The sequence below is a fragment of the Thamnophis elegans genome, chromosome 12 (genome assembly GCF_009769535.1).
Source record: "Thamnophis elegans isolate rThaEle1 chromosome 12, rThaEle1.pri, whole genome shotgun sequence".
Classification (NCBI taxonomy): Eukaryota; Metazoa; Chordata; class Lepidosauria; order Squamata; family Colubridae; genus Thamnophis; species Thamnophis elegans.
The window spans coordinates 7,425,844-7,452,715 of NC_045552.1; the positions used below are offsets into that span (position 1 = coordinate 7,425,844).

At 45.5% G+C, this 26,872-nt stretch overlaps 1 protein-coding gene across 1 annotated transcript in view; it reads right to left on the reverse strand.

The window, feature by feature from the left end:
• The window catches only part of KCNN4 (potassium calcium-activated channel subfamily N member 4), a 56,748-nt gene extending 32,046 nt beyond the window's left edge, over window positions 1-24,702 (reverse strand). Inside the window, exon 1 of the mRNA XM_032227083.1 lies at window positions 24,331-24,702. Coding sequence (XP_032082974.1) covers window positions 24,331-24,531 — 201 coding nt within the window. The 5' untranslated portion in view covers window positions 24,532-24,702. The remainder of the gene's footprint in view (window positions 1-24,330) is intronic.
• Between the last annotated feature and the right edge of the window lie 2,170 nt (window positions 24,703-26,872).

Genomic DNA, 26,872 nt, shown 5'->3' on the forward strand with positions numbered 1-26,872 from the left:
GGGCGATCCAAATTCATATTTATCCTGACTCCAGTCCAGCTGCAGTATGTATTTTTCTCCATCCGTAGCCATGAAGGGAGCGATTGTGCCTAATGAAGAGGAACTTACTTGTTCCTTGGGCTCGGATTAAGTGCCAGAACGAGTTGGAGAAGAAAATAAAAGGAAAGGGGGGAAGGAGGAAAAGGTGTTTCCGGATAGAGAGCTCCCAGCAATATCAAGCACCGCTTTTCTGTTTTTCTTTCCCCGCTGTGAAACAAGGGGAACAGTTTCCAGAGATAAGATCTGGAACCCTATAAAGTTCCATCTATAAATCCAGTCACTAGGAACTCAAGACAAGAGTGCAAAATGTTTACCCTTCCTGTTTTATTTTTGCAACAACAAACTTTCCTCAGTTATTTTTCACTAGGTATATGTACTGACTTTACAGTGGTAGAGACTAACTTGATTTTGCACCTAATAACTGCAGCAAGACTGTTGGTGGCGCAATACTGGAAGAAGGAAGACTTGCCTACAATCCAAGAATGGACATTGAAAGTCACAAACTTAGCTGAGATGGCTAAAATATCGGCATATCTTAAAGATCACTCAAGTGAGAGATATAAACGAGACTGGAAAAAAATGGATTGACTATATACAAAATAAATACGGGACCAAGACATTCCAGTTAGCCTATGCTTAAGATCAGAAATGATTTAAACTGTTAAAAGTTAGTTCAGTAAGAAGAAGCTAAGGTCAATGTAGAGATGTCATTAATTTCTTAATTTCTTTTTTCTCAATAGATTTTAGACTGTGTTAGTTAAAAATCCATACCGTGTAGGGGTTCTGGGAAGTCGGGGGGGGAGGAGGAGGGGGTTGGGGGGTGGAGGGAGAGAGGGGCATAAAAAAAAATTGTACTTCAATGTTTTAATGATTGACGAATGATGAAATATTTGTGTTTTTTAAAAGAAATAAAACCTTATCTAAACAACAATCTTGCAAGGGGTTTGAACTTCGGTTTTCCAATCCTGGGCGAAGGACTTCATAACGATCATGGATGGGATAGAATAAGAGATTTAGATTTAGATTTCTTTATTGGCCAAGTGTGAAGGACTTTGCCTCCGGCACATAAAGCTCGCGGTGTACCTTATAAACAGCAAATAACAGCACATCAATCATAATAAACGACAATTGATAAATTGTAAGAAACCAAATAGGAGAGAAACAACTGAGAACTAAGGAGAACTAAGGAGAGTGAGAACGATGAATCAGTGGAAGAACTTGCCTCCAGAATTTGTGGAATGCTCCAACACTTTGGAAGTTCTTAAGAAGGTTTTGGAGAACCATTTGTCTGAATTGGAATAGAGCTTCCTGCCTAAGCAGGAGGTTGGACTAGAAGACCTCCAAGGTCCCTTCCAATTCTGTTATTCTGTTACTCTGTTCTGTTCTATTCTATTCTGGTGTGGTGTGGTCCGTTCCATTCCATTCTATTCTATTCTATTCCATTCCATTCCATTCTATTCCATTCCATTCCATTCTATTCTATTCTGGAGAAGACAATAGGAAAGATGAAAGGATGAGAAAAGAAGACAAATGGGGCAGTGCTGTGGGAATTAAGTGTTGACACGGGGGGGGGGGGAGGGACTCTCTGTATTTAGCATGCAATGCCCTATAGCAGCGTCCAGAGGGGAAAAGTCAAAATAGATTTATGTCCAGGATGTCAGGGGTCTATAGATATTTTCTCAGTCCTTTTTTCTCCTTCGTGCCATATTAGCAATAGCAGTTAGACTTATATACCGCTTCATAGGGCTTTCAGCCCTCTCTAAGGGGTTTACAAAGTCAGCATATCGCCCCCACAGTCTGGGTCCTCATTTCACCCACCTCGGAAGGATGGAAGGCTGAGTCGACCTTGAGCCGGTGAGATTTGAACTGCCGAACTGCAGATAACAGTCAGCTGAAGTGGCCTGCAGTACTGCACCCTAACCACTGCGCCACCTCGGCTCTTCAAATCATCAAAGGAAAGCAAGCTGGTTGCAATTGTTTGGCAGTACCTTGGCGCAGAGACATAACTCCCACCCAAAAGCTTAAGCTGGGATTGTACAGGGAGTCCCGCTTCATGACCTATGGCCCTAATCCTGGCTCAATTTCAGTCATTAGTTGAGGACTACCTGTTTCCTGAGGGCCTGCATATGAGAGCTGATTCATCCGGAGGCCTCACCTGAGCTTACTCACACACCAAAAATGCTTTGCACGTAGGAAGGGTTAGACATCGAAAAGAATTTCAGTCTGATCAAAAGCAAAGCTTTGTACATACCATAAAGCCATTATTTAAAGAGCTGTAGTTGGCTGTGCCCAATAGGTTTAAGTGATCAATCATGGTTTATAAACCGCAAAAATGCTACGGTAGTCCAAAGGGTCTTATTCTGGAGGCAATGGTATTTCTTGTTTTTTTCTTTGAAGACAATTTGCTTCTCATCCCTGAAGCTTCTTCAGTTCTGACAGGATGGTGGGGAATGGAAGGATTCCTTGCAGACAGCTGCATCCTTTTAGAGGGTCCTCAGACAGACAGACTATGGTTTAAGCGAATGCAACCTAAAGACAGAGTCTTGATCCAGAAAGTCTGACCACTCAGAAGGAAACTTCTGAGTCCAAGGAGAAATTCCTATTTTAATGGTGCCGAATACACAAAGGAAGGACATCGAGCCCACAGCCCAGCTGGGCCAGAACAGCATGAAAAGACGGTTTTTCCAAGATCTGGATTGAAAGCCAAATAGGGCCCTTAAGATAAAGGTAAATGTTCCCTCGCACATATGAGCTGGTCGTTCCCGACTCTAGGGGGCAGTGCTCATCTCCGTTTCAAAGCCGAAGAGCCAGCGCTGTCCGAAGACGTCTCTGTGGTCATGTGGCCGGTATGACCAAACACCGAAGGCGCACGGAACGCTGTTCCCTTCCCACCAAAGGTGGTCCCTGTTTTTCTACTTGCATTTTTACGCCCTTTCGAACTGCTAGGTTGGCAGAAGCTGGGACGAGTAACGGGAGCTCACTCCATTACGCAGCGCTAGGGATTCGAACTGCCGAAATGCCAAGCGTTCAGATTGACAAGCTCAGTGTCTTAGCCGCTGAGCCACCGCATCCCTAAAAATATGGCCCTAGGTTCACGCAATACCACAAAGTCCATGTTGTGTGGCCTGCAGATCCTAGGCTGCCTTCGAAGGCTTGCATGGTGTACGAGGGGAGAGCTGGCATTGCTGAAAAAAAATACCTGGACAGACACACCTGGTTGAGCTTTCTTCCGTCCTCCCGTTGCTGGCAAACACTCACCGTGTGTCACTGCCTTTGAACGGCTGCTGGAATTTTAATGAGCGCTGTGACCCATTCGAGTTCCTCGGAAACAGCTTCCGATAGCTGACTAACAGGCCTTTCCTCAGAAATCAGAGCAAGGCAAGTGATTGCCAGATCAATGGCTGTAAAACAGAAAAACCACAGGAGACCCTTTCCAGAGCAAAGGATGTGCCCTGCCCTCCTGCCAGAAGTCGTTGGCACAAGAAGGGAGTTCAAGAATAAGTCATTCCGGTAGGGATTACCTACTGATTTTGACCCATCCCGTGCTCCATCCAGTCCAGTGGTGGGATTCAAAGAGAGTTTACTACCGGTTCTGTGGGCATGGCTTGGTGGGCATGGTGTGGCTTGGTGGGCATGGCAGGGGAAGGATAATGTAAAACCCACATTCCCTCCCCACTCCAGGGGAAGGATACTGTTGCTGTGGACTAGCTGACCCACAAGGTCCCTTCCAACTCTGTTAATCTGTAATCTATACGCAGATTTGAAAATACTGTAACCAGTGGTGGGATTCACCACCGAGGTGGCGCAGTGGTTAAATGCAGCACTGCAGGCTACTTCAGCTGACTGCAGTTCTGCAGTTCGGCTGTTCAAATCTCACCGGCTCAGGGTTGACTCAGCCTTCCATCCTTCCGAGGTGGGTAAAATGAGGACCCGGATTGTTGTTGGGGGCAATATGCTGACTCTGTAAACCACTTAGAGAGGGCTGAAAGCCCTATGAAGCGGTGTATAAGTCTAACTGCTATTGCTATTGCTATTCAGCCAGTTTGGACCAGTTCGGGAGAACCCGTTGTTAACTTTCTGAGCAGTTTGGTGAACTGGTTGTTGGAAGAATTCATTAGGGCAGAGAACCAGTTGTTAAATTATTTGAATCCCACCACTGACTCTAATCATCATTTGGACAGGAGTTGGCTGTAACGTGAGCTATCTTCTTAACTATAAGAAGGCAGCTCATTTACATAATAATTTTGGATTTGGAAAAACAAAACGAAAATCCACAAATTGCAGCCCCTTTGTACCAATTGCAGAACTTCTGAGTAATGCTTTCCTTCACATTTCCGACAATTTCCCCGCCGTGTTCCCAAACAAGGAGGAGGCACGACCAAAGCAGATCCAGAAAAGAGCCAAAGTCTGTTTGCAGACTCAAGATCGGGGGCAGGGGGGGAAAATCCATCAAGGGAAACTAACGGGTGCGCTTTGCCGGCGGTCAGGCAGAGTCGAGGAGCTGGCAATCCGGAATAAGGAAGAGCTGGTGGGGAAAGCAGACCTCTGAGCCGATACGGGGCACGTGTGCCAGGGCCCCCTGGCCTTGCGCCAAATGTGGAGGAATTGTGCAACCCGCCAACTCCCAAACAAAAGGCCGCTTTCTATCCCATCGGTAGCCCAAAATAAGGAAGTTCCTTCAAGATGCTTCCTCAAAGCATTTGGGGCTGTCAATCCAAAGGCGAAGGCAGCACTCAGCGTTCCTGCTGGCCCCACAGGAAATCTTCCTCTTCCTCTCTTTGGCCCGCAGCATTGAGAAACCTGAATGGGTTTGCGCTGGCCATTTTTCACACGCTGATCACTGTGAGATTTAAAGGGGATTTAAGGCTAAGATTAATACAGGATCTGTTACAGGAACATTGCCTGTTGTTGTTGTTAGTTGAGAAGTCATGTCCGACCCATCGTGACCCCACAGACAATGTTCCTCCAGGCCTTCCTGTCCTCTACCATCCTCTGGAGTCCATTTAAGCTCATGCAGACTGCTTCGGTGACTCCATCCAGCCACCTCATTCTCTATCGTCCCCTTCTTCTTTTGCCCTCAATCGTTCCCAGCATGAGGCTCTTCTCCAGGGAGTCCTTCCTTCTCGTTAGGTGGCCAAAGTGTTTGAGTTTCATCTTTAGGATCTGGCCTTCCAAAGAGCAGTCAGGGTTGATCTTCTCTAGGGCTGACTGGTGTGATGGCCTTGCAGTCCAAGGCACTCGCAGGAGTCTTCTCCAGCACCACAACTCAAAGGCCTCAATTCTTTGGCGCTCAGCCTTCCTTATGGTCCAACTTTCACAGCCATCCATTGCAACTGGGAAAACCATAGTCCTGACTATACACACTTTTGTTGGCAGGGTGACGTCTCTGCTTTTTAGTATGCTGTCTAGTTGTGCCATAGCTTTCTTCCCCAGGAGCAAGCGTCTTTTAACTTCTTGGCTGCAGCAGTCCCCCTCTGCGGTGGTCTTGGAGCCCAGGAAAATGAAATCTGTCCCTACATCCAGAACACTGCTTGAGTCACTCTTATTGCAGCTCCTGCAAGATACAGCTGAGGGTTTTGCTAACGGACCAAGAGGAAACACACATACCAGCACACACACACCCCATATACACACATATATCCTGGTTCTTGTTGTTGTTGCTTCCTTTATTCTCTGGGCCGGCGGCCAAATATTTTGTGGGAATTAAGATCCTGAGCTGCCTCCCCCCCCCCCGCGCACCCTTTTTCACGATGTGTTGTTCGAACTGGCACACTCGGAATGGAAAGTTACGCTTACACCGCAGCTGTTTCGCTCTTTCCACAAATCTGGATAGCGAAGGCCCGCGTTTCCACGCTTAGCTCACTTCTGCTTTCCACTTCAAATACATACACACACGCACATACTGTTGCACCGGAGTGGATGAAACGGCTGCCGGTAACTCACATCCCATAATGAGCACACGCTGCCAAAACAAGCAGGATATCGGGATTGATGAGGATCAAGACGGAGGTACACGAACTACCTAGCCCAATTTTTTCACTTCAAGCCAACTTGCTCGGGGCTGTTTGTTGATATTGGGCAGAGAACAAAATGAAAAAGTTTGAATATCGGTTATTCTCCTGATGTAGCCCTGCAGGCTGCAGCTTTGTCCCCCAAAATGTTTGAAATTAAATCTTGTCTATCCTACAGAAATAAATCCTCAGTTTATAACCATTTAGCAATAGCAATAGCAGTTAAACTTATATACCGCTTCATAGGGCTTTCAGCCCTCTCTAAGCGGTTTACAGAGTCAACATATTGCCCCCAAGAATCTGGGTTTTCATTTCACCCACCTTGGAAGGGTGGAAGGCTGAGTCAACCTTGAGCCGGTGAGATTTGAACCGCTGAACTGCAGATAACAGTCAGCTGAAGTGGCCTGCAGTACTGCACTCTAACCACTGCGCCACCTCGGCTCTAATTTGTTTAGTGTCTGAAGTTACAACAGCACTGACAAAAGTGACGCACGGCCAGTCGGAATAATAGAATTGGAAGGGCTCTCAGAGGTCTTCTAGTCCAACCCACTGCTCAGGAAGGAAACGCTAGACCAGTAGTTCTCAACCTGTGGTCCCCAGACCCCTGAGGGGCTATGATGTCATCTGTCTGTCACAGGGGCTCCGCAAAGGCTTGGAGAAATGTTAGGGTTTAAATCTTGAGTTAAGTCTTGGTGTCGCACAGCCACAGAAGTTATTTAAAAGTGGTGGGTGGGTGAAGAAAAGGCTCAGGACCATTGCCCTACACCAATGGTCATCCCATCTCTTCTTAAAAAGTCCTTGCACTTATCTTCACTACAGCATCCTCAGAGTCACGTAATCAAAATTAGGGTCCATGGCAACCGGCAACCAGATCACCATTTGCAATCTTCTCGGCTGGCTTCCGATAAGGGAAATCAGATTTGCTTGATTCACTGAACAACTGGCAAAAAAATAATAATAGGAAAACGAGCTGACTCACTTAACAACTGCCTCGCTTAGGGATGAAAATTCTGACTGCCCCAACCTTTGTTGTAAGCTGAGAGCTGCCTGTTGGAGTAGCGGTTCTCCCTCTTACTCTTTTAAATCTTGTTCGTCCTATTGTAGTCCTTGACTTACAACAGTTTATTCAGTGACTGTTCAAAGTTACAATAGCCATGGGAAAGAAAATGTGACTTATGACCATTGTTCACATTTTGAAGCATTCCCAGGATCGTGGGATCAAAATTCAGATGCTTGGGGCCACTGGTTCATACTTACGACCGTTGCTGTGTCCCAAGGTCACGTGATCCTCTTTTGCGACCTTCTGGCAAGCACACTCAATGGGGAAGCCGGATTCACTTAACAACCAGGTTATACTAACTGATCACCTGCAGCGATTCACTTAACCACGAAGCAAGAAAGGTCGTAAAACGGGAGCAAAACTCACTTGACAAATGTCCCACTTAACAACAGAAACGTTGGGCTCGATTGTGGTCCTACGTCGAGGACTGTCTGTCGTTGCAGCCGCAGTAATGTTGCATTATTAAGACTGCGATTGTTGTTATTAAGGTACGGTTTGCAAGGAAGAGAGCCATGGAAAGGTCAGCATGGAAGGCGAAAAACACCTTGATTTCTTTTGCTTCCTGGTCAAAAACAAAATGCGCCATTGAATAAGGACGGCTGTTCAGATCCCTGAAGGACGGGAATTCGCTAATAAATAAATAAACCGATCCCATGTTAGCTTTATCTCATAATTGCCCTGCTGTTGCCAGCTCTTATATTTCGAGTGGGTGGTAACAACTTGAGATAACTGTGCTTAGAATCACACTCGTCAGCCGAGTTTTGCCCGGAATTACTCAACGGGTTGGAGTTTTCTCCAATTCCTGTTTTTGACCCTCCTTGCAAAGACAAAACGCAGATTGCAACAGACTTTGCAAGGCTGACAAGAACAAACAAGAGTTCGGCCCAGCACTGAACTTGAACTGCAGAAGGACTCTCGGCCCCATGGTGCACACCTAAAGGCCACCTTGTCTTCAACTTCTGCAAGTAGCTCTTGACTTCTGGAGATTTAGGGGCCCATTCCAGAGAGTCCGGTTGGTGTAGTGGTTAAGATATTGGACTAAGGACCAGGAGACTCTTGGTTCTAATCCTGCCTTAGACAAGAAGCCAGCTGGATGACCTTGGGCCAGTCATTCCTTCTCCGCCCTAGGAAGGAAGCAATGGCAAACCCCTATTGAGCTGCGGTGGCCCAGTGGCTAGAGTGCAGTACTGCAGGCTATTTCTGCTGGCTGCCAGCTGGTTGCAATTTGGCAGTTCAAATCTCACCAGGCTCAAAGTTGACTCAACCTTCCATCCTTCCGAGGTGGATAAAATGAGAAGCCAGAGTGTTGGGGGGAATGTGCTGACTCTGTAAACCACTTAGAGAGAGCTGTAAGGCACTCTAAAGTGGTATATAAGTCTAAATTCTATCGCTATTCTACTGAAATCTTACCAAGAAAAAAACTGCAGGGACTTGTCTAGGCAGTAGCTAGAAGTCAACATGACTTGATAGCAATAGCAATAGCAGTTAGACTTATATACCGCTTCATAGGGCTTTCAGCCCTCTCTAAGCGGTTTACAGAGTCAGCATATCGCCCCCACAGTCTGTGTCCTCATTTCACCCACCTCGGAAGGATGGAAGGCTGAGTCAACCTTGAGCCGGTGAGATTAGAACCGCCGAACTGCAGATAACAGTCAGCTGAAGTGGCCTGCAGTACTGCACCCTAGCCACTGCGCCACCTTGGCAACAAACAAACAAACAAACAAAAGGATAGGTCCACCCAACGATGTCCACAGGCATGGTATAAAAAGTCAGGATGATGGCTACAACAGTACGAATCAATCCCTGCCTGATTTTTTCGGGTGTGTGGGGGATGCCTCTCTATTTTGAGAAGAAGAAGATAGGTCCAGCATGTTCTCCTTTCAACTGCCAATCTAACAGAGAAGAGCCACCAAGATGATCAGGGGGCTGGAGATTAAAACTCATGAAGAATGGTTGCCGGAACTGGGGATGGCTCATCTAGTGAAGAGAAGGACAAGGAGATATCAGTGTTTGGTTCCACCACAAATCCGCGAAGCCCTTATCCGCGGAGGCATAAGCGTGAAGACTAATTCGTGCCGTTCGAAGCGCTAAGGAAAAATGCGACCCTACCGCGATGACATAATCGCGGAGGGCAAATCTGCGCATTCCCAAACACTCAGTACCCTAAACCTAACCCTAAACCTAACCCTAAACCTAACCCTAAACCTAAACCTAAACCTGAACCTAACCCTGAACCTAACCCTAAACCTAACCCTAAACCTAACCCTAAACCTAACCCAAAACCTAACCCTAAACCTAACCCTAAAACAAACCCCTAAACCTAATCCTAACCCTTACCTTAATTGAAATCGGCTTTCTGCCGCGGCGCCGTTTTAAAGCACCCTTCTGTTGCCGCGCTGTTGTCGCGGCGGTGATGACACGTGGTGATGACGTGGCGGCTTTAGCGACGCGATTTTATCACCGCTATTTTGACAGGCGCGGTTTTGTCGTGCCACATCAGTGTTTCAATATTTGAGGGGCTGCCACAGAGAGAGGAGTGGGGGGTCAAGTTATTTTCCAAAGCACCTGAAGGCCAGACAAAGAATAATGGATGGAAACTGAACCAGGAGAGATTCAACCTGGAAATAAGAAGACATTTTTTGACCGTGAGAGCAATCAATCCAGGGAACCAAAATTGCCTTCGGAAGTTGTGGGAGCTTCATCACTGGAGGCTTTCAAGAAGAGATTGGACTGCCATTTGTCAGAAATGGTGTAGACTAGAGTCTCCTGCTTGGGCAGAGGGTTGGACTAGATGATCTACAAGGGCCCTTCCAACTCTGTTAATCTAATCTAATCCCTTCTGATGTCCATCAACTTCCCACCCCAGGCAGAAGAGAATGGGGACAGATTTATGCAAAATCCAGATGAACGTGGGCTGGAGTTGGTGCTGGTTCAGCTTTAAGGGCTTCAACGGCAGCCTATGGCACTCTATGTTGCACCAACCAGAATGAAGGTGCACTGTAGTTGCTTTTGTGAACATCACTCCTAGGTTACGTTAACCAGCTTCACAATCTGGCACCCTGTCAGAACCCAGTTAGACCATAGAATTCCAACATTGTCAAAAGCTTCTCTTAGAATTCAGGGTTCAGTGCGTGAACCACCCAATGTTAGTTTCTAAATGCTGCTGGACTACAACTCCCAGAAGTTTCAACCCACCTGGCTAGCGATCTGGCCCTTGTGTTTCTGCAATGCCTGGAGAAGTCAGAGCAAGTAAGTTCTTTTTTTCCCCCTTTTTCTTAGGCCCTTCAGCGAGATCTAACTTGACATCTCAGCTGGGAAACTTGAGTTTGCCAACTCACATTTGTAAAGCCGGCCGGAATTTGGGGGAAAGGAGCACTGACACCCCCACCTTTCCCCCAGTTTGAAGGAAAAGGCTGAAACCACCTTAAAATCAGCAACAGTTCCCCTGCTGTGTTTATTTTTATGAAATAGTCCCAATTTCTGGCTTTCCTTGCTAGGTGCAAGGTTGGGCTATGAAACGATCAATCAATCCCTGATATATATGGATATAGATATAGATAGAGAGATAGAGATAGAGAGATAGAGATATATAGATATATAGATGTAGATATAGATACATAGACATAGACATAGTAGATAGATAGATAGATAGATAGATAGATAGATAGATAGATAGATAGATAGATAGATAGATAGATAGATGATTGATAGATAGACAGACAGACAGACAGACAGATAGATAGATGATTGATAGATAGACAGACAGACAGATGATAGACAGACAGACAGATAGATGATTGATAGATAGACAGACAGACAGATGATAGACAGACAGACAGACAGACAGACAGACAGACAGATAGATAGATAGATAGATAGATAATTGATAGATAGACAGACAGACAGATGATAGACAGACAGACAGACAGACAGACAGACAGACAGATAGATAGATAGATGATAGATATATTGCATCAAAACTCATAAAATAAAGTCCATTCCCCAGATTATGCATAAGCATATACACTAATGCAGGGGTCTCCAACCTTGGCAACTTTCAGATTGGTGAACTTCAACTCCCAGAGTTCCTCAACCAGCAAAGAAAGAGCAAAGCTAGCTGAAGAACTCTGGGAGTTGAAGTCCACAAGTCTGAAAGTTGCCAAGGTTGGAGACCCCCTGCACTAATGCACACTCTCTCTCTCTCTCTCTCTCTCTCTCTCTCTCTCTCTCTCTCTCTCTCTCTCACACACACACACACACACACACACACACACACACAAACACACACAGACATTCTATTCCCACCAAAGAACAATTTGAGAGAAAGAAAAAGATCAGGAAAAAAAGAGATTGCCACTGATTCTTTCTCCCCGTTGCCTCCTGGAATTTCTCAGGACGATGCTGCCTTTGAGACACGATGTATGTTTCATGCAGATGATACAAAAGGAAGGTTCAATACTCAATTTCCTGTCTGGTCCAAATCTAGATTCAGATTCAAGAAACCCAGATCTAGGGGGAGGCGGGGAATGCCTACAATCTTGGAAGATTCATCTGGCAGCTAGATTCTTTTCCATACTGTACTTAGTCTAGTTAATTGATCATTTAAACAGAATAAGAGGCAATGGACCTTGGAGGTTTTCTATTCCGACCCCCTGCTCAGGCAGAAAACCTTATACCATTTCAGGAAGCCGCATATATTGTTTCATTTTCTACATCCCTATAACCATAAACCATACAATTAAATTCATGCATAATAAGGTAAAGGTAAACGTTTCCCTCGCACATATGTGCTAGTCACTATGTCCTGACTTTAGGGGGTGGTGCTCATCTCCATTTCAAAGCCAAAGAGTCAGCGCTGTCCGAAGACGTCTCCATGGTCATGTGGCTGGCATGACTAATCATCAAAGGCACACAGAACATAGTTTCCTTCCCACCAAAGTGGTTCCTATTTTTCTACTTGCATTTTTTACATGCTTTCGAACTGCTAGGTTGGCATAAGCTGGGACAAGTCACGGGAGCTCACTCTGTTACGCGGCGCTAGGGATTCAAACCGCCAAACTGCCAACCTTTCTCATCGACAAGCTCAGCGTCTTAGCCCCTGAGCCACCGCGTAGCCAGTACAATTCTGTACTTAAGTCTAGTTAATTGATCATTTAAACAGAATGACCTTGGAGGTCTTCCAGTCCAACCCCCCTGCTCAGGCAGGAAACCTTATACCATTTCTGGTTCTATCCTGTTTCATTTTCTACATCCCTATAAGCGTAAACCGTAAAATTAAATTCATGCATAGCGCCACTAGGCTATAAAAGGACGATAAGTAAGTTTCGAAACTAATCCATCTTAATGCATTGTGTGAGCGTAGCAACTGAGAAGGATTTCTTTCCGAGTGCTGTTTTCGGAATGCTTTTTTTTTTTTTTAATAAGTCCATCAACCAGGATTTTGGTCCTGGTTGAGCAAGGTGGCGTTATGGAATGTTCCAACTTCTGAGAGAAAGAAGGTCATTTCTGGGATGTTTAAGCCAACGGCATTCCCCCCATCCACCCACCCATTAACAGAATCCCTAAGCTGGCTCCTCTGCACTTCCCACACGCAACGGCAGAGCAAGAAATGTGACAGCACCTTTTCTTGGATGCAAGGCAAAAAGAATCACCTTTTAAGCAAGCGCAGGTCATGTGCAAATGTCAACCGGTGAAGAACTAAGAAACTGTTTGGGATGAGACGTGAAACGCCTTCAAGAAGAAACTAAGATTTAAGATTTAAGATTTAGTTTATTTGTATGCCGCCCTTCTCCGGGAGGGACTCAGGGCGGCGAACAACTCAAAAGGGGAAAAGGGGATACAAACACAATACACGTAATTAAAATACACAAGAGTCACACAGCCATACAGGTCGAGAGGGGAGGGGAACTCATCAACCTCAGGCCTGCCGGCACAGCCAGGTTTTGACAGCTTTCCGGAAGGCCTGGAGAGAGGTGAGGGTCCGAATCTCTGCGGGGAGTTCATTCCAAAGGGCCGGAGCTGCTACAGAGAAGGCCCTCCCCCGGGTAGTAGCCAGATGGCATTGGCTGGTAGATGGAACCCGGAGGAGGCCTAATCTGTGTGATCTAATGGGTCTTTGGGAGGTAATTGGCAGCAGGCGGTCTCTCAAGTACCCAGGTCCAATACCATGAAGGGCTTTATAAGTTACGACTAGCACTTTGAAGCGTATCCGGAGACCGATCGATAGCCAGTGCAGCTCGTGGAGGATAGGTGTAACGTGGATGTACCCAGGTGCACCCACAATTGCTCGCACGGCTGCATTCTGGACGAGTTGTAGTCTCCGAATACTCTTCAAAGGCTGCCCCATGTAGAGCGCATTGTAGTAGAAACTAGCAATAGCAATAGCAATAGCAGTTAGACTTATATACTGCTTCATAGGGCTTTCAGCCCTCTCTAAGCGGTTTACAGAGTCAGCATATCGCCCCCAACAACAATCCGGGTCCTCATTTCATCCACCTCGGAAGGACGGAAGGCTGAGTCAACCTTGAGCCGGTGAGATTTGAACCGCCGAACTACAGATAGCAGTCAGCTGAAGTGGCCTGCGATACTGCACTCTACCCACTGTGCCACCTCGGCTCTCTGTAAACTAAGTCCAGTTGCCTTTTGAAAAAGCACCTTTCATCCACTGAGCCTTGCAACACCCCCCTCCCCCCCATCCCATATATCAGCGGTCTCCAACCTTGGCAACTTTTTCGTTTGGCAATTTGTTTTTATTTTTAAACTTTAAAAAAACCAATATTAAAAAATATATACCGTAATCTCATCCATCACCTACAGCATGTCGTTTGGTTACAAGTGTTTTTGCATCCATATTCTCAATTACATTTACAATCACAAATTTTTCATCTAATATAACTAAATACCTCACTTTCATTGTACAATGTATATTCAATTACAATTAATATTTGTTTCAATAAACCTAATTCCCTTACATTCTTGGTTGTCTGTTTAATAATAATATACCTTTATATAATCACAAATCCCGATATGAAAAAGATTTACCAGCCATTTATATTTGTATATCACTGTTTTCAATTATGTATAATTCCACCAATCAACTATCGGCTATGCTTATGTTCATTATTGTCCTTGTACATCATACATTCAAACAAAGATGCTTCATTTTTCATTTTTCAACAAGGCATTCTGAATAGTCATTTCATATATATATATATATATATATATATATATATATGTGTGTGTGTGTGTGTGTGTGTGTGTGTGTGTGTGTGTGTGTGTGTGTGTGTGTATGTATGTATATACCAATTTTTAATCACTTATTAAAATTATTTATCAACAACATATATATGGCAGGGGTCTCCAACCTTGGCAACTTTTAAGCCATGTGGACTCCAACTTCCTGGCTGAGGAACTCTGGGAGTTGAAGTCCACAAGTCTTAAAGCCACCAAGGTTGGAGACCTCTGCCATACATAACACCTGGAACCCATTCAAGGAGCCTTTGCCACTTTAGCCAAGTGGAGACTCCATAGTCTAAGGCAGCCTACCTGGAGATGTCACAGGGGTGTAAGAGAGACCCCCGTACCAAGGCACAAGAGCATTTTTTGGGGTGCCCTCTCTGTGCAATGGTGCGAAGCAATAGCAATAGCAATAGCAGTAGACTTATATACCGCTTCATAGGGCTTTCAGGCCTCTCTAAGCGGTTTACAGAGAGTCAGCATATTGCCCCCAACAATCTGGGTCCTCATTTTACCCACCTCGGAAGGATGGAAGGCTGAGTCAACCCTGAGCCGGTGAGATTTGAACCGCTGAACTGCTGATCTAGCAGTAGCCTGCAGTGCTGCATTTAACCACTGCGCCACCTCGGCTCTTAGCAAGCTATGGTTTGATTCCTGGGACATCAAACTCCTCGCAGAGGGAGAAGACACGGGGCAGATCTACCCAACATGCTTGCTGCATGGCATACACAGCCCACTAGCATTCTGCAGAATAACAGAAGAGGACGGGACCTCCCCTTCCTTGAGGAGTTTGACGGCTCAGGAATCAAATCATAGCTTGTTCTTCAGCATCGTATAGAGGAGTCACCAGTGATGGTATTCAGCCGATTCAGACTGCTTCAGCCAAACTGTTAGTGGCGACCTTTGGCCACCCACCCATCCACCTGCCCCAGCTCTATGCCATCCTATTTAGCCATGTTTTCTAAGCCGTGCACATGCATGCAAGCCAAACGCACCAGCAAAGCGCATGCACACATTCATGGAGCACCCACAACTTCTGAAGGCGAGCTCTTCCACTCATTACTTGTCTGCGCTGCTAAGGAAATTTCTCCTTATTTCTAGAGCAGTGGTCTCCATGATTCAGGGACGCATCCCTGCAGCAGACTCTCTTATCCATTGCCAGGCCCCTGCTCAGGGACACCAAGACCAGGCCAAGATGTTGTAGCGCCAAATTGATGCTTTCCCTAGTAGAAATGGAAGGAAACTTCTGGTCCAACTATCTGAGCGCCCAGGGAAGAATATTCAGAGATCAGCAACCTGTAGGAACCATCTGGGCCCATCTGGTTGCTGGACTCTGGTCTCCCGTGGTAATTTCTGGGTTGAGAAGAGTAAACCCACACCCAACAATACTTTTTCCCCTTTCTTTACAGATAGAACTATCTCCGTATAGAAGACCAAACAACGATCTTCCCTCATATAGAGCCGAGGTGGCGCAGTGGTTAAATGCAGCACTGCAGGCTACTTCAGCTGACTGCAGTTCTGCAGTTCGGCTGTTCAAATCTCACCGGCTCAGGGTTGACTCAGCCTTCCATCCTTCCGAGGTGGGTAAAATGAGGACCCGGATTGTTGTTGGGGGCGATATGCTGACTCTGTAAACCGCTTAGAGAGGGCTGAAAGCCCTATGAAGCGGTATATAAGTCTAACTGCTATTGCTATTGCTATTAAGGTATATTATTCCTTGTAGTAACATGTTCTGGAGAATGCTTTTTTTGTTTTTTTCAATAAAATCCACAACTGTGTAGATTCCAAACTAACTGACCAACTATCTGCCCATTGCCTTGTTCAGTAAATGTTCTATGCTGTGCAAATTAACAAATCTCAGAAATTAACAAAGCGCAAAAGAAAGAGAGGAGAAATTATACTTTGGATGGGTGTTTTTCAATCATGGCCACCTTAAGCCACACAGACTTCAACTCCCGGAATTCCCCAGCTAGCACGAATCTCCCTTCAATTTCTCGGCCTTGATCCAAGCACTCTTGTGATTCTCCTTGTTGTGAAGTTTACACCCTATAAATATAAATTGCCCTGTACCGTAATCCTTTGGAGAACTATAGGTGAACTTCGCAGTTCTTTAAGCCATGGACTTAGTAGATACACCTATTTTGGTAAAACACCTTTGGGTTAAATATGATCCTGGGCATAACCTCCAACTGGCAGGATGGTTAAGCTGGGTTCATTCATTTGGCTAAGCCAGAGGCAACCTGTGGCTCTGGAGCCGCATGTGGCTCTTTCATCCCTCTGCTGTGGCTCCCTCTCACCGGTCAGCTCCACAATTGATTGGGCTTTCAGTTAGGACAGGTAGAGGAAAAAGGACGCTGCGCTAGGAGGAGACTCTATGGTGGGGGAACTGGACTTCTGGTCGGCTCCAGAATTGAATGGGGAGATTTTGGTTAGGACCTTTGTGGCTCTTTGAGTGTTTAAGGTTGCCGATCCCTGGGTTAAGCCAAGTTCCTTCTCCGGATTTGAAAAGACATTCTAATCGGTGCAAATACCAGGCTGGAAAATGCAAATATTGTAGAAAGCCTTAAGTGTGGAAGAAGTTCTTTACTCACAAGATGAAAAAATATGAAAGGCCAAGATATGGCTGGAAAAGAGAAATAAAAGAGAAGGTGACTCATATGGGTGGGGTTGGGCAATTTAAGAATCCCACACTTTTATGGCTAATCCACAGGTCGGCTTGAAGGAAGATGATGCTTCTTTTATGAGGTGAGATAAACTGAGATGCACGCCCAGGTAATGCACTCTGGCGGATTCCACATCCCCTTTTCCTGTTTCTAATTTTTCCTGGAGGCACAAGAGGCAACATTTGAACCCCCCGCCCTGAGAGTCACACCCACCTCATCCCCAACTTGATATTCAGTGGTGGGATTCAAATTTTTTTACTACCAGTTCTGTGGGTGCTGCTTGGTGGGTGTGGCTTGGTGGGCATGGCAAAGGGAAGGATACTGTAAAATCTCCATTTCCTCCCAATCAGTTGGGATTTGGAAGACAGAGAAGAGATGGGGGCAGGCCCAGTGAGTGGTATTTACCAGTTCTCCAAACTACTCAAAATTTCCACTACCGGTTCTCCAGAACTGGTCAGAACCTCCTGAATACCCTGTTTCCCAAAATTAAGCCCTCCCCTGAAAATAAGACCTCCCAAAAATATTGCAACGCAGCAGCAGCCCTGAGGTGGCCACGCTCACCGCCTCCTACACCTCAAAAATAATAAGACCTCCCTGAAAATAAGGCCAAGCGCTTATTTTGGGGGTCAAAAGAAAATAAGACTCTGTCTTATTTCCGAGGAAACACGGTGCCACTTCTGATATTTTTAATGCGATCGAAGGGGGAGATGATGGAATAAATATCCCAAGAAGAAACAGACCTATGCTATCAAATTCCTGGAGTTCATACAGGTAGCCCTCAATTTAACCCCTTTCGTTTAGTGATTGTTTGAAGTTACGACAACCCTGGAAAAAATTACTTACGGCCGTTTTTCACACCTGGGGACCGTGACGGCATCCCTGTGTTCACGTGATCAAAATTTGAACACTTGGCAACTGGCATGTATTTATGACTGTTGCGGTATCCTAGAAGTCATGTGATTCCCCTTTCGTGACCTTCTGGCATGCAAAATCAATGGGGAAGCCAGATTCATGTTTAATGAAAAGAAGGACTAGGGGGGAGACATGATAGCAGTGTTCCAATATCTCAGGGGTTGCCCCAAAGAAGAAGGAGTCAAGCTATTCTCCAAGGCACCTGAAGGCAGAACAAGAAGCAATGGGTGGAAACTAATCAAGGAGAGAAGCAACTTAGAACCGAGGAGAAATTTCCTGACAGGGAGAACAATTAATCAGGGGAAGAACTTGCTTCCAGAAGTTGTGAATGCCCCAACACTGGAAATTTTTAAGAAGAGACTGGATAATCATTTGTGTGAAATGATATAGGGTTTCCTACCTAAGCAGGGGGTTGGACTAGAAGACCTCCAAGGCCTCTTCCAACTCTGTTATTCTATTCTATTCACTTAACAACTGGATTACTAACTTAACAACTACAGCGATTCCTTAACTACGGTGGCAAGAAACATCGTAAAATGGGCAAAACCCACTTAACAACTGCCTTGCTTAGCAATGACATTTGGGTCTCCATTTGGTCATAAGTCGAGGACTACCTGTATACAAATGAAAAGGGTTTTCATCTTTCGTTTTCCTCCCTGACATATCACTCCAGAGCCTGCTGCAATTCTTGGCTCAAAAACATTGTCCACTTTTTATCATGGGAGACACAAATCTAAATTCATCTTTCAGAGGACAAGGAGATTAAGGAGTTTCTCGGGGTTTTTTGCAATGCATGTTGAAGAAAACGGACATTCCAAAGTGAAGGAAACTAATTCTCTTCCCGTCGTTTTTCATTTTCCGATGGACAAATGTTTATTTGTTCTTTCGTTTGTTAGATGAAACAAATGCAAAGCAACATATGTTGCACTCCTCCACTCTTTCTGCACAACAAACCTGTAGGGAAGGGGTGGGGTTTTTTATTTATTGCTTATGTGCCTCAGAAGCATCATGCTTAAAATAAGACATACTATGATGTCAAATATAAGATTAACATATGTACAAACGAAACAGATCTTGCCCTGAAATTAGCAACATTGTGTTCTGTCCCACTGCCATGAAGTGCTCAAGCATACACTGATCGGGACACAAAGGGCAGGTATACACCTGTGGCCAATTACCTCCAATAGACCGATTAGATCCCACAGATTAGGCCTCCTCCGAATTCCATACGCCGGCCAGTGTTGACTGGCGACTACCGGGGAGGAGAGCCTTCTCTGTGGCCGCTCCGACCCTCTGGAACGAACTCCCCGTGGAGATTCGAACCCTCACCACCCTCCAGACCTTCCGCGTAGCCCTTAAAACCTGGCTGTCCCGACAGGCCTGGAGCTAAAAAGCTTCTACCCCCTTCTCGAATGGTATGACTCTTGTGTATTTTAAATTATGTATTGTTGCGTGTCGTTTTAATTTTTGTCTGTATCCCTCTCCCTTGGTTGAGTTGTGAGCCGCCCTGAGTCCCCTTCGGGGGAAAAGGGCGGCATATAAATAAAATAAACATTCAACATTCAACATTCATGTCACCACAATTGCATAGCCACCGGATAGCCGCATTTGTTCAGCGTGTCTCTGGATCTTGTTGTGCATTAGGGTTAAGGAAAGAGAACGCCCCCCCCCCCCCAAATCACTTTCATTCTTTCACGGCTGAGCATAGTTTTAAGCCTAGATCTCCCCATTCCTAATTCACCTTAACCATTCACATCTTGCAACCATAACAGCCAGGATTCGTCCAATTTAATCACAACAGATAAATCTTTCAAAAGAAGGGATGTTTTCGATCCCTGCAATCAGAAATCCCGAAATACTTTAATTCTGCCAAAACTTCAGGCAGAAAGTTTACAAAAGTTTATAAAACAGCACGCACACTTCGCGTTTTTTTTTAAAGTTGCTCTTGGCCAGAATGATCACAAAGCCAGAAGCGTTGAAGGGTGGGGGGGAGAGAGAGAAAATGGGATTGATTTTTTTCCACCGGGTCTACACCAGTTTGAGGGGGTCAATCTGCAAATAATGCAAACTGAATCCACTCAGGTAAACATTTGAAATAACTGCCAACAGCAAGGACAACTTTGGGAAGATAAAATAAGTAAATAAATCACGAGGTTTGGTGGAAGAATGTGTTATTTCAACGAGGCAGAAATATTGGAGATTAAACTAACCGTGCACTCAGAGAGTGGCAGTGTGGAAATCCAAGTGTGCAAACCTGTTTTGAAGACGGGGGGTAATACTATCGACGGATGTATAATGTGCTGATGTTGCCAATAGCTCTCCTATTATTTACCCGAGTCGGATGCAGATAATCGCAACACGCTTTTTTTAACGTGAAAGGTGGCAACGTGTCCTTTGCACGTTTTCTTGCACAGCCGTACCCGGCTACACCATAAAGCATTCTGTGCAAGATTCTGGAGAGGCCCAAAACTCACTCTCATCTGGTCTTGCAGCTGATTTAGAAACTCGGCTTGGCGCAGCAGCTGTTTGCAAAGCCACTTCAGAAAAACTGCAGCGGGTCAGATCATCAAATCCTATTTAAGTCTCTATTCGGTTTTGAGGGCAGAGCCTTCATGCCATTTTGCAGCACAGATGTGCCCCAGCGGTTCTAACTGTCCCTTTATATACGGGTAGTCCTCGACTTACAACAGTTCATTTAGTGGCCACTCAGAGTTACAACAGCACTGAAAAATGTGACAATCAACCAGAGGAACGGAAGTTGCCTCCAGAACAGTGTTTCTCAACCTTGGCAACTTGAAGATGTCCGGACTTCAACTCCCAGAATTCCCCAGCCAGCATTCGCATTCGCTGGCTGGGGAATTCTGGGAGTTGAAGTCCGGACATCTTCAAGTTGCTAAGGTTGAGAAACACTGCTCCAGAAGTTGTGGATGCTTCATGATTGGAGGTTTTTAAGAGGAAACTGAGCAGTTGCTTGTCTGAAATGGTACAGGGTCTCCTGCTTGAGCAGGGGGCTGGACTAGAAAACCTCCAAGGTCCCTTCCAGTTCTATTCCGATTGATTGACTTACAACCATTTTTCGCAGTCACCACCTTTGCAGCCTCAAAATTCAGACCCTTGCCAACAGATTCGTATTTATGACGGTTGCAGCCTCAACTGGGGTTGTACGATCCCCTTTTGCGACCTTCTGACCAAGCAAAGTCATTGGGGGGAAGCCAGATTCCCTTAACAACCAGGTCACTAACTTAACAACGGCAGTGATTCACTTAACAACGGGTGACAAGGAAAATGGTAAAACTCGCTTCGAAAATGTTTCACTTGGCAAACTACATTTTGGGATCCATTGTGTTCATCACTCGAGGACTATCATTCCCCCGGCTTTCTCTGAAAGGAGCAAACCAGCTTTCGTGTCTATCGAACAGTAATCTACCGACAATCGTGTCTACCTTTTGCAGCCGCAGGTACCCTAGTCCTTGAATTACAACCACAATTGGCACCAGAATTTCCAGGGCTAAGCAAAGGAGTGGTTCAGTAAGTCACGCCTGATTTGACAACCTTTTCTGCCGCCGTTGTTTTAGCGCATCGCTGCCGTTGTTAAGTGGGTCACCCAGTGGTTTAAGAAATCTGGCTTCCTCCGCTGAATTTGATTGCCGGAAGTGGGCTGGGAAAGTGGCAATCCCGTTGAGCACGTGACCTCAGGAAGGCTGCAATCGTCGTAAAGGCGAGGATGGGTTATAAATCCAATTTTTCAGGACTATTGTAACTTTGGCCACTAAACGAATGGTGGTTATAGTGGAGAACGTCTTCTCCCCTCTCTCTCTCTCTCTCTCTCTCTCTCTCTCTCTCTCTCTCTCTCTCTCTCTCTCTCTCTCTCTCTCTCTCTCTCTCTCTCTCTCTCTCTCTCTCTCTCTCTCTCTCTCTCTCTCTCTCTCTCCCTTTTAAGCCACGTGAAAACTTGTGGCCATTAAATTTGGAGACAGATTTTACAGGACTGGGCTGGTTACATAGCACGTTGGTCAAAATTTTGTTTTAGGCACACAGAGAGGGGAGGACATTGGTTGATTGTTCGAAAGCTGCAATCAAGTTGATTTAGGAAACCATAAATGGTTTTGACGTTTCCTTCCACTTTTGGGGCCATAAAAAATGTGTTCCGAAGGCTCTTTCGGAAGAAAGAGGACACGTGCAAGAGAAATGTTGTGTTTTTATTTTTATTCTGCCCTGGTCCTTTTGGTGGAGGCCAGATCACTTCCTCTTCCTTTCTTTCTTTCTTTCTTTCTTTCTTTCTTTCTTTCTTTCTTTCTTTCTGGCTAACGTATTCTCACCCCTCCTGTGAGGTCAACCCAGTTAAGATCCCCGCACAAACTTGTTGTAAAGAGGACTAAAAAAAAAATCTACCACTCCACGTGCCCAGTTCCAGCTCAGTAACCACAACATTGCAGGGACTTTCTGGCAGATCTTGACAGATTCTGCTTAAAATAAGGCGCTATCTTGGGTAGAGACAGATGGCACTCTGGCTAATAAAAATGCCGGAGGACAGTTTTGGGACTCCACGGAACTTGTGGGCAAAAACATCCTTAGAATTATTGAGTAATTCAGCTAGTATTTCTCAACCTCAGCAACTTTAAGATGGGTGGACTTCCACTCTCAGAATTCCCCAGCCAGCTGTGCTGGCTGGGGAATTCTGGGAGTTGAAGTCTACCCAGCTTAAAGTTGCCGAGGTTGAGAATCCAAAGGCTGCTTTTCCAAAAGACAGCTGGACTTTGGTTTTTTTCTTGAAGATATTTCGCTTCTCATCCAAGAAGCTTCTTCAGTTCTTCAAGCGAAAAACAAAAGTCCAGTTGCCTTTCGATAAAGCCCCCAATTTGAAACCACTATAATTGTTCACTACAATTGTGAAACACTTTGAAGCACTGAAATTAGCCTTCCGTCTTACTTTTGATTCTGGACCAAAGAGGGGACACAGGACCCTCTTCTGCTATTTTATCTCCACAACAACCTTGCGAGGGAGTTTTGGGCTCAAGGAAGCTTCCAAAACTGAGCAAGGACTAAAATCTGGGGATTCCCAGATCCTAGCCCAACCCCTTCCCCGTTTCCCCACGTGGGATGATCCCAACGTTCGGAAACATCTACTGGAAAAGCATTCATTGGTCAACATCTGTCTGCCTCTTTCATGCAAACAGGATCCACAACTTAATCTGCTGTTACTATTTTACTGTATTTTATTGCTATTTTGTTATATGATATATACTTGAAACTCAGCCAACTGAACATTCAAAAATGCATCACAAACACCATTCACTGGTGCTAATAGTTGATACGGGTTGCTGCCAGCATCCTAGGTATCAACCAAGTACCTTCTTAAAAATATACAACGTTCCTAGCAGAGGAGGTTTTTTGCAGCTCTGCTGGTGTTATTGCAGGAAGCTGCCATATTATTATTATTATTATTATTATTATTATTATTATTATTATCGCAACAACAGAATTGTATCACAGCGGCCAGTTGTTTCGCCGGATTTGGATTATTACTACTATTATTATTATTAATATTATTGTTATTGTTGTTGTTATTATTATTATTATTATTATTATACAATTGTATCACAGCGGCCAGTTGTTTCGCCGGATTTGGCATTGGTTACTAGTCGGGTCTCACCCAGGGGCCTAGGACGTCGTAATGTATTTTCGTAATATGCGTGCGGATCCAAGCAGTGCGGCTTTTTGCATTTGACTGATGGTGATTTTGTCAATTTTTAACTGTTTTAAATGTAATTCCAGTGCTTTTGGTATAGCACCCAGTGTGCCAATTACCACTGGAATTATCACTGCTGGTTTCGCCGGATTTGGATTATTATTACTATTATTAATAATAATATTATTGTTATTATTGTTATTATTATTATTATAATTATATTTTTCTTCTCATCCTTCCTATTACCTATCTCCTCCCACTTATGACTATAACCACGTTGCTTGTATTTTTACAATTTATAATTTTCTGTTTGCTTCCTATGATTTGATTGCTTATTTAGTCACCTGTGACCACCACTAAGTGTGGTATCTTATGATTCTTGATGAATGCATTCTATTTTTTTTTCTTTTATCTGCACTGAGAGCCTAGGCACCAAAAACAAATTCCTCGTGTGTCCAATCACACTTGGCCAATAAAGAATTCTATTCTATTCTATTAGAGAAAGTTCCTTGCCAATTTGCCCAAATCTGGCAGGATCAACTTTCCAGAAAGCCAAACTTTTTTTTTACTTTTTTTTTAAACACACCATATTCTGTGCGAGGTGATTTGGAATGAAAGCAGGAGCAAGAATAGACGAACCCGATTTCCAGGCTGAAGTGAGGCTTAAGAAGGAAGAGAGGGTCCCTGTCAGAAGTCAGGAGCTGGTGGTCAGCGACTTACCTTGCAGCGGCCGAACCAGGCCAGCTCTGTGTGCAGCACCATCAGGAAGATGCCCAGCATGGCCATCAGCAAAGACCAGCCTGCCAGGTTCTTCTCTTCGCCCAGCAAGAGTTTCCGTCCGCGAAGGCGACGCAGGTTCTCGCTAGGCTCCTGGGGGATGTGAAGGATCCTGGTCTCAGCTGGGTCGTGTTTGATCTGCATCTCTTGAGCGTTGCTGGGGGCAGAAGAGCGCTTGGCGCCCGGCGCTGGGAGGCAGGGGCTGAAGACCCCTTGGGCGGCCCCCCATCCCTGCCTCTTGAGCAACCAGCAGGCAGCCAGGACGAGGGTGGGAAGGAGGGGGAAAGGAAAGGGAAGGAAGGAAGGAAGGAAGGAAGGAAGGAAGGAAGAAAGAAAGAAAGAAAGAAAGAAAGACAAACGGAAAGAAAGAAGGGAGGGAGAAAGAAAGAAAGAAAAAAGAAGAAAGAAAGAAAGACAAACGGAAAGAAAGAAGGGAGGGAGGGAGAAAGAAAGAAAGAAAGAAATGAAAGTGATAAGAAAGAAAAAGTGGAAAGCAACGGGAAAAAACGGGGACAGCAGCCCAAAGAGAATCCGCGTCCCGGGAAAGTGCTGAAGTCGAGGCGCTCGCTGAATTCCGGACCCAACTTCTTGCCCAACCAGCCCCGTCGAGCGCCGGAGGAACTTGCTGGTGCTTCGGGGCTGGGGCACTTCGTCAGCGGGCGGGGCGAGGCGAGCCGGGGCGGGGGCTGCCCAAGGAGGGCCGGCCGAAGTGTGAAAAGGCGAGAGGGGACGGAGCGGAGTGCCTGGCGGCGCCTCAAGGGACTTGGCCTTTATAGGGGCAGGAAGGCGGCAGCGGGAGGGCGGGGGGGGGGAGGCTGGTAACAAGAGGGGCAGAGAATCTCTTTTCCCCTCCCCATATCTCTCCCCCCCCCTTTCCCTCCAACACGCTCGGGATCCAGATCCGGCTACGAAACTGACCTCGAAACACGCCCAACGCCGAGCCGAAGAAACGGGCTGAAAAGTGAACCGGAGATCCGCGATTGTGGGTAATTGGAATTGGAATGTATTGCACTTATATGCCGCCCTTTTCCCCCGGAGGGGACTCAGGGCGGCTCACAATCCAAGTCAGGGAAGGGGATACAGATAATAGCAATAGCAATAGTTAGACTTATATACCGCTTCATAGGGCTTTCAGCCCTCTCTAAGCGGTTTACAGAGTCAGCATATTGCCCCCCAACAACAATCCGGGTCCTCATTTCACCCACCTCGGAAGGATGGAAGGCTGAGTCAACCTTGAGCCTGGTGGGATTTGAACAGCCAAACTGCTGAACTGCAGTCAGCTGAAGTAGCCTGCAGTGCTGCATTTAACCACTGCGCCACCGTGGCTCAAGGGATAAAAAGACAAACAAAACAATACACAATTTAAAAGCACACAACAATCATACCATTCGAGGGGGGGGTCAAAAGCTCTTTAGCCCCAGGCCTGTCGGAACAGCCAGGTTTTAAGGGCTTTGCGGAAGGCCTGGAGGGTGGTGAGGGTTCGAATCTCCACGGTTCGGTCCCCACAACGCGCTTAAACCGTGTGGCCTATGGAGATATTCAGTCATCCCAGGTCATGGTTGTCCCACAGATGCTTTCCCGCCCCACAAAAAAGACAATTGGACTTTCTCGGGTTTTTTTCTTTTTCTTTTGAAGACGTTTGTCTTCTCCTCCGAGAAGCTTCTTCAGCTCTGACGGAATGGTGGGAGTCAAAGAGTTATAAATCCTTCCATTCCTCACTACTATCCAAATCAGAGTCGAAGAAGCTTCTTGGAGGAGAAGCGAAACGTCTTCGAAGACCAAAAAAACAAGAAAGTTCCGTTGCCTTTTTATTTTATTTTTTAAAAAGCACCTTTGGGACGTCAACTGTGTTATAAACCTTCCATCTGCCAGCATGGAACGGGAAGGTGCAAACTGGCTGAATCCCACCACTGCTCCAAGCATGTGGAGAGTCACTCGATAGTAAGATGGGTGGCATAACGATTGAATAAATAAATAAATAACATAGAATGATTTCCCTTGGATACCGCACAACTGTTTGGGGTAAATCATAAACCAATATTTCCTGTATTTACACTTAATAGAATTTGAGATTGTGAATCACTAACGCACCTTGGGGAGGGGAAAAAATGTCATATTTGTTGTGTCTGGCTGCAGCCCTACCCAGATTTACCTGTGGCTTCTAAATGGATCCAGGTAGATTTCTTACCCAGCCAGGGAGACTCTTCCTGCTTTGTAGGATTAAAAGAGAATAAGAGGACACAATGGCAGACTTCATCTGCTTTTTGGCTTGCCATGCCTGGTAAAATATCATTTCCCCCAAAGGCCCAAAAATGCTTTTGTTTTTTCAAGAGGCAACTGGGTTTTCTTTTTTTTCTTTAAAGACATTTCCCTTCTCATTCCAGAAGCTTCCTCAGCTCTAGCTATTTACCTAATATAGGTAAAAATTAGCAATAGCAATAGCAGTTAGACTTATATACCGCTTCATAGGGCTTTCAGCCCTCTC